This window comes from Triticum dicoccoides, chromosome 4A (assembly GCF_002162155.2).
Source record: "Triticum dicoccoides isolate Atlit2015 ecotype Zavitan chromosome 4A, WEW_v2.0, whole genome shotgun sequence".
NCBI lineage: Eukaryota > Viridiplantae > Streptophyta > Magnoliopsida > Poales > Poaceae > Triticum > Triticum dicoccoides.
The window spans coordinates 646340410-646348167 of record NC_041386.1 but is presented as its reverse complement, the minus strand read 5'-3'; the positions used below and the strand labels follow the sequence as shown (position 1 = coordinate 646348167).

The window sequence follows — 7758 nt, the reverse complement described above, 5'->3', positions numbered from 1 at the left end:
CTCTCACAAATTTCCAACTCCAAGGAACCTTCGATTTGGTGTGGGCATAATGAGAGGGAAATTTTCTCAAATCTAAGATTCTTTTTTGTTGGTCAACCCCTCCACGAAGTGGTGAAGGGGTATATATAGTGGGAAGAAAGCTAGAAGTTTGGTGCAGAAAATCTATGGTCGGATAGTCAGGGCGCTGGCACTAGTTCAGCTCAACACAAACAACACAGAAAAGGGTCCATCCGCTGTATAGTCCCACTACGTTGTGGCTGGAAAATTCGGCTTAGCCCGGATGGAAAGCCCTTCTAATGGTTTGTCCTATGGAACACCCAACTTCGAAATATGGCTTGTTTTATCTTGGCGCAATTAGCCGACAAAATGACTCATGAGTATTTTTTGGTCAGATGTTTTGGCTACTAGTATTGTGGAAAGGCAAGCCTTACAGTCCGACAGATTCTGTCCACATAGTACGACAACTGATAAATGTGTTCCTTCTGCTATGTTGACTCTGGGACTCGATTAGGCTTTTGGCATCGGACTTTTTGGATATGAATAGAATGTTGTGATGATAATGAGATGAGCAAATCTTTCGCCAACCCGTATGATGCCCTTTTGATAGTGCGGGATACCTATAACTCAAGAAAAAACGAAAAACTTTGTTTTTCTTCGTTGTCGCACATGTCTTGAGTCACTTAACATGGGGGGGGGGGGTTCTATGATCCTCACACGAAGTACTAACGGGACAAAAACAAAAACATGTGTATTACTTGGCAAACATATTAGTACCCAATAATTATATTGTCATCAATATCAAAATATGATTAAGGACATGATTGCACTTTCATCTACTTCTCTCACAGATTGATAAATCTGAAGTCATTCACTTAAGAAAAGTTGTTGGTGTCCTACAAACTTGCGTGCTTGGAGGCTCAACAAAGTCTACAAAATTAGAAATGTGTGTTAGACATCATACCCTGTGGCTAGATGCGTGTGAAGAGTCTGTATTTGACCATGTGAAGAAGAAGATTGTAAAGCATGCTACCCTTTCCAAGGCCGCCATGTGTGTTGAAATAGGTCACCGACCGACCATGTTTTTATAATCCGTGTACAGAGATGTATAGTGCTCCTAAATACTAACCACCAAGATAATTTTGTGTGTGAAAGAACTACCAAGAGATTAAGTGCCAATAGGTAGAGCGATATGAAGAAGTCTACCCTATATAATGTACACAATGATTACAACAAAACAAGCATCTAGAAAGTCTACCACAACCTATAACCTTTAGAAAAGTAACTTACATTAATCCGAAGGGACCAATTTCTTTACATGCCAAAATTGTAGCAGTGATAAATAAATATATTTTAATCAAATATAGACAAGGGCGAATCAAATTGGGCTCAAATGATGCTACCATGGACAACCATCCCTCTCCAATCTCCGAGATTATGGGAGAAATCAATTTAGTTCATGATTCAGCCACTATAATGGCAATCTATAAGATCTTTAGAAAACTTGTTATTTCAATTTGAGGGACCAATAGCTTTACATCCTAAAGCTGTGATAGTGAAGAAATGGAGTTTTTAAGACAAGTGCAGACGAGGGTAAAGCAAAGAGGGCCCAAACAACGCTAACAATGAACAACTATCTCTCCTTGGTCCATGCCCATGTCGACGACAGTCGCGAGACCAAGGAATTAGATGTGTTTTCGCGAAAAAAAATGAGTTAGACGTGACTTATTTAATTCTCATCTAGATGAGAGTTTGCTACATCCATTCCTTTAGATCCTAATCTCTAAAAAGTATGTGATTTGAATTGGAAGAGACCAATTCCTTTACATACATCCTAAAATTGTAGTAAGTATAAACATTGTTTACATTGGTTGCCCGTCCCCCCAGCTAAACCAAATATAATCCCAAATTCAAAACTATGTGAAAAAGTAGTGTAGGTGTAGTAGTAAAGTGCAGACGACGACGAGGGTAAAGCAAAGAGGGCCCAAACAACGCTAACAATGAACAACTATCTCTGGATCATGGAAGGAAACAACTTTGTTCTTCGTCCATGTCAAAGACAGTGGCAACACCAATGAGTTAGATCCGACTTATTTAAATCTCATCTAGATGATCAATTCCTTTACATCCTTAATAATCTCTAAAAGAATGTGATTTGAATTTGAAGAGACCAATTCCTTTACATCCTAAAATTAAGTATAAACATTGTTTACATTGGTTCCTCGTCGCCCCCCAACTAAACCAAATATAACCCCAAATTCAAAACTATGTGAAAAAAGTAGCGTTGTAGTAGATTACATGAGCTAGGATATACGTATACAAAACATACACGTCGCTGAATCTTGGTCACGTCTCCGAGCCTCCGGTACGTGATAACACGTAATTAACTACAGGTAACCGGAGTCCGGCGACGTGCTAAACACCGGCTTGTCCTTGTCGACGACGGTGGCGACCACGGTGGCGCTGCTGCTCTTCCGGCGCGGCTTGGCCTCCGCGAGCATGGTCACCACGTCGCGCATGGTCGGCCTGTCCTTGGGGGACTTGGCCGTGCACAGCACCGAGATCCGCAGCACCAGCAGCATCTCCTCCCGGACGTGGTCGACGCGCCCCCCGACGCCGGCGTCGAGCAGCTCCTCCACGCCGGTGTTGGTGCGCAGCCGCTCCCTGATCCACCCGACGATGTCGATGTTGCTCTCGCCGTACTCCGGCTCGATGGGCCGCCGCCCCGTCAGCAGCTCCATGAGCACCACTCCGAAGCTGTAGATGTCGCTCTTCTGGTCCACCTTCAGCGTGTACCCGTACTCCGGCGCGATGTAGCCGTAGGAGCCGGCGACGACGGAGACGGTCTCGTTGGGCCGCGCCATGACGCGGGCCAGCCCGAAGTCGGCGATCTTGGCCTCCATGTTGGGGTCCAGGAGCACGTTGCTGGACTTGACGTCGCGGTGGATCACCGCCGGCCGGCAGTCGTGGTGCAGGTAGGCGAGCCCGGCGGCAACGCCCGCCGCCACGTTGTACCGGGACACCCAGTCCACCAGCTGCTTCCCCTTCCCTCGCCCGTGCAGCGCCTCCCACAGGCTGCCGTTCACCATGTACTCGTACAGCACCATCGTGTCGACGTCGTTGCTCACGTACCCCAGCATGCGCACCACGTTCCGGTGTCGGAGCCGGCCGAGGAGCTTTACCTCCGCGGCAAACTCGCCTCCGGCCGCCGACTCCACGTCCACCGTGCCCTCCTGATCGGGGCATCCCGCCGCGCGCCACAGCTTCTTCACAGCGACCACGGCGTGGTGGCGCGGCATCTCGGCGCGGTACACCACCCCCATGCCGCCCATGCCGACGATGTTGTCCTCCTTGATGCAGGCGAGTACCTCTGCGCTGGTGAAGCTCAGCCGCTGGAATGCCGTGAGTCGCCACGGCCACGAGCCGCTCCCGTCTTCGTCCACGTTATCGTCGCAGCATCCATGGACGTACCATCGCTGGTACAGCAGCTTTCCAAGGAAGACAACACCACATGCCAGGAGCGCGATCGAGATGCCAATCGCCCACCCGGCGGCGATGTGCTTTACGTGCGAACGCCGGAGGCCCGAGGCTTCCGACGACGAAGCTCGCAGAGCGTTGGCTGAGCACGCTGGCAGGACGCCGCCGCAGAGGCCCGGGTTCCCGGCAAGGTCGTCAGGGTTAATTGTCCTCAGCAGCCCCGTTGCCGGCACGGGACCGGTGAGGTTGTTGTACGCCACGCTGAGCATCTCGAGCGCCGGCGAGCTGCCGAAGTTGCTCGGTATCTCGCCGGAGAGGAAGTTGTTGGAGAGATCGAGGATGGACAATGTCGGCATCATGGCGACTGCCCCGGGGATTTGGCCGGTGAAGCGGTTGCCTCGAAGGCTCAGCGATACGAGCCGCTGGCACGACGCGAGGCTGGTGGGTATCGCGCCGGAAAGCCGGTTGCTCGATAGGTCGAGGGCGGAGAGTGACCGGCAATCGCCGAGCTCATCAGGCACACCCCCGATCAGCTCGTTGTCCGCGGCGGCGAACGTCTGCAGCGTCGGGATGGAGAGAATGTTCGATGGCAGCGCCGACTGCAGCTGGTTGTGCGAGAGGTCGATGAAGGAGAGCGACGTCGAGAGCGCCAGGTCTTCTGGGATCTCGCCGGAGAGCTCGTTGCCCGCGAGCTCCAGGCGCTGCAGATGCGGCAGCCGCCCGAGCCCTGCCGGCACTGTGCCGTTAAGCCGATTGTTGTGCGCGCGCACACGGACCAGCGACGAGCACTTGGTGAGGCTCGCCGGGATCGGGCCCGTGAAGACATTGTTGAACAATATCAGCTTGGTCAGGTTGCCGCTGTCGCAGAGGCCGGCGGGCACCGGCCCGGATAGCGCGTTTGTCGAGACGTCCAGCCACTGCAGAGGCTGCGCGGCACCGAGCGACGGCGGCAGAGGGCCGGTGAGGGAGTTGTTCCACAGCTCCAGCACCTCCAGCTTGGGGAGCTCGCCGACGCCCGCCGGGACGCCGCCCTTGAGCCGGTTGCACATGAGGTTGAGCAGCTGCAGGTTGGTGAGCTGCGCCAGCTCTGGCGGGATCGCGCCGGTGAGCGCGTTGTCGGAGAGGTCGAGCATGACGAGGGACGACAGGTGGCCAAGCTCCTTGGGTATCTTGCCGCCGATGTTGTTCTTGTAAAGGAACACCGTGTCGAGCTCCAGCAGCCGGCCGAGCTCAGGCGGGATGGGGCCTTCCAGGCCGCCGATCGCCATGTCAAGGTACTGGAGGTTCTTGAGCTTGCCAATGGCTGCCGGGATCGGGCCGGTGAACTCGTTGTAGCCGATGATGATCTGCTCCAATGCCGTGAGCTCGAATAGCTCAACCGGGAGAGCGCCGTTGAGGTTGTTGCCCGAGAGCCCCAAGAACTTGAGCTTCTGGAGCTTGCCGTAGCTCTTGGGGATCGTGCCGGAGAAGAAGCCGCCCCTGACGTCGAGCGTCTCGAGCTCGGTGGCATTGCCGATGTCGGCCGGGAGCGGGCCGACGAAGTTATTGCCCGACGCATTGAAGTTAGTCAGTGAGGCACACGCGCCGAGGCCAGCAGGGAACCGGCCGGTGAAGCCGTTGTCACTGACGTCGAACTCCCGGAGCGTCGGGATTGACACCAGCGCCACGGGCAGGTCGCCGACGAACGCGTTGCTCTGAAGGACGATCGAGGTGAGGGCGGTGAGGCCGAGGACGTCGTCCGGGATGGTGCCGCTCAGGTTCATGCCGGCGAGGTTGAGGCTGGTGACCGCGCCCCGGGCGCCGCAGCTCACGCCCTTCCAGCCGCAATGCGGCGCAGAGCCCCACCCGCGGAGCTCCCCCAGCGGGTCCACGAGCGAGGCCCTGATGGCCAGCAGCGCCGCGGCCTCGTCGCCGGCGGCATTGGACACCGCGACGCAGCACAGGAGCGACAAGGAGAAGGACAGGGAGAAGAAGAACCGCGCAGTGCTACTCAGCCCAGTAGCACTCGCCGCCATGCTCGGCTCTCCTCTGCTCCCCTTCTCCTCCTCCACTCCTTGGCGCCGCTCAGCTGGTCTCTGCGACGGATGATCACTTAGCTACGTCCTAGTTGCGGGCTTCCATTGATTGCCTTGGTTTGAAGCAATAGAGAAATGGAGGGAAACTCCCAGGAAAGTATATAAGCGAGTGTGTCTATGATTAGGATGGGATTAGGCCATTAGTTTAAGCGCCATGATAACGAATAATGTACTCCTTTTTTGACATGAATAATTTAGCATTACTTGGTAGCATAGCATTGGTGATGCTACCAGCTAGTGTGTGTTGGTGGGTGCATGTGTTGCAGTGTTAGGTATACACATGGCCAGTGATTAGTGAGCTCATTAGGTAGCTAGCACAAGAACAGCTCGGCATGAGAGTGTAAAGGTTGGGAGGCGGCATGGACATGGGCTGGAAAATGCTCTTGGAATTATTGGGGGATTGGGGAGACATGGCCCATGTGGTGAAGGGGAATGTGGGGAGAAGAAGGCTTTGGTTATTGGAGAGAGGATTTTGTCTTGATGGTTTAAACTAAGCTCAGCTGCAATCATTTCTTGACACACAGAACATGGCGGCCTAAGCCCTAAGATGGATGGGGTTGATTCCCTATTGATTTCTATGTGTTAATTAGTGTGGACAGACTTGTTTTTGCAGTTAAGAAAGGTTATTGTACTGAAGGGGGGATTATGGTAAATGCATATGGAATAATGGAAACACCTACTCCCTCCGTCCGGAAATACTTGTCATTGGAATGGATGTATCTAGATGTATTTTAGTTCTAGATACATCCATTTTCATCTATTTTGATGACAAGTATTTCCGGACGGAGGGAGTACTTGTCCTGCACTAGATGAACATACTGAATTTCCAGCAAATATGATTAGTGTTAAACATGACAGATGGCCTCCTTTTGCCATAAAGTTTGTTCTTAAAAGAGAAAGGGTTTTACAAGCTGAAAAGAAATCATGAACAATCTTGAGCTCATTAATGATTCAGTACAGTTTGGGACTGTTATGTTGAGTGTCATTCTGAACAATCTGAAGTTTACTAGAGTTGACATGCATGGTTAGCAACAGGATTACTTTAGTTGCCAGGTACTAAAAGAGAGGTTAGAGGAAGAGTAGCAAGCGTGCTGTTGGGGGGTCTTAAACAACGATTGGTTCTGAAACTAATCCAACCTTGCAGGTTACAAGGGAGCTTTTGTCAGTGATCCCTGACAGAGGCAAATCTACATGGACTGTAAGATTCTGTTCCAGGTTTGATAGATAGCTCATATTTTAGTGCCTAATACCAGGAGTAAAAAGTTACATAAGACTACTTTATCCCTCTGATTTCATTAGTCTTGACTCAGGAAGAATCTTATGCTTAGTGTCTGAACAATAATCCATTGTAAGCACTTAAGCAGTGCTTTACATTTTGAGTTAGTAAATGTGCCCTTTATCGAAGATGCTTCTGGATACTGAGAAGAAAATTCCTAATAAATGCACCATAGCAAAATAAAGAGCGGCCAACATTTACAAAGAACTCTGTTGGTCTGCTTCTGTTGGTATGTGATATTTGAACCGTTAAATTTCTTTTAGATTGCAGCACTGTTATCTTTTCCGTAAAAAGATAGGGATGTAAACAGTGAAGGAACATGCATATGGATTTTGTTGTTGGACATGACATTTTTATAGGGGTGGAAAAGCGTATACACAACTTGGCCAGGGCACATTATTCCCAACACATGGAAGCCATATTCTTCTCCTTGATTAAGATTCCTGATGACAATCATGCTTTATCTTCCTGTAGCTGCACATTGATGGTACGACATTGTCAAATGCAAGATAATACTTTTTTAAAGTAATGCACTGTTCATTTGGGAAACATTTTTTTTACATCGCTTGCTTTAGAAAAAAAAGGGTGAGAACATCTACTTTAAAATGACTGAAGAAGAAGAAGAAGCACAATCTGCTGCAATTATGCCAAACAAAGTTCAGACTTCTGGGAAGCTTGATGAATATGAAGGGCGACTCGGGGAAACCTAGTCGCCGGCAGCCCGCCGCCCCTACTCTGCGTCGTTGTCGCCGGAGGGCCGACCGGAGAAGCCGCGCCGGGCCCTGGGATGGTGGCGGCGGGGCTGTTCCCCTTCCCTTGCCCACCTGCCCTCTGGCCCGCCACGCCCCCAGTTCCGTTCCTGGCGGCACCGGCAACCCACAGTGGGATGATGATCTTCCTGTAGCGCGCCGGCCGAGAATGTGGCTGCGTGCG

At 51.3% G+C, this 7758-nt stretch overlaps 1 protein-coding gene across 1 annotated transcript; it reads right to left on the bottom strand.

The window, feature by feature from the left end:
- Positions 1 to 2121: 2121 nt before the first annotated feature.
- LOC119287666 (MDIS1-interacting receptor like kinase 1-like) lies at positions 2122 to 5590 on the bottom strand. Its single transcript, XM_037567256.1, has one exon. The coding sequence runs from the start codon at positions 5487 to 5489 to the stop codon at positions 2385 to 2387; it is 3105 nt and encodes a 1034-aa protein (XP_037423153.1). The 5' UTR covers positions 5490 to 5590; the 3' UTR covers positions 2122 to 2384.
- Positions 5591 to 7758: the final 2168 nt, after the last annotated feature.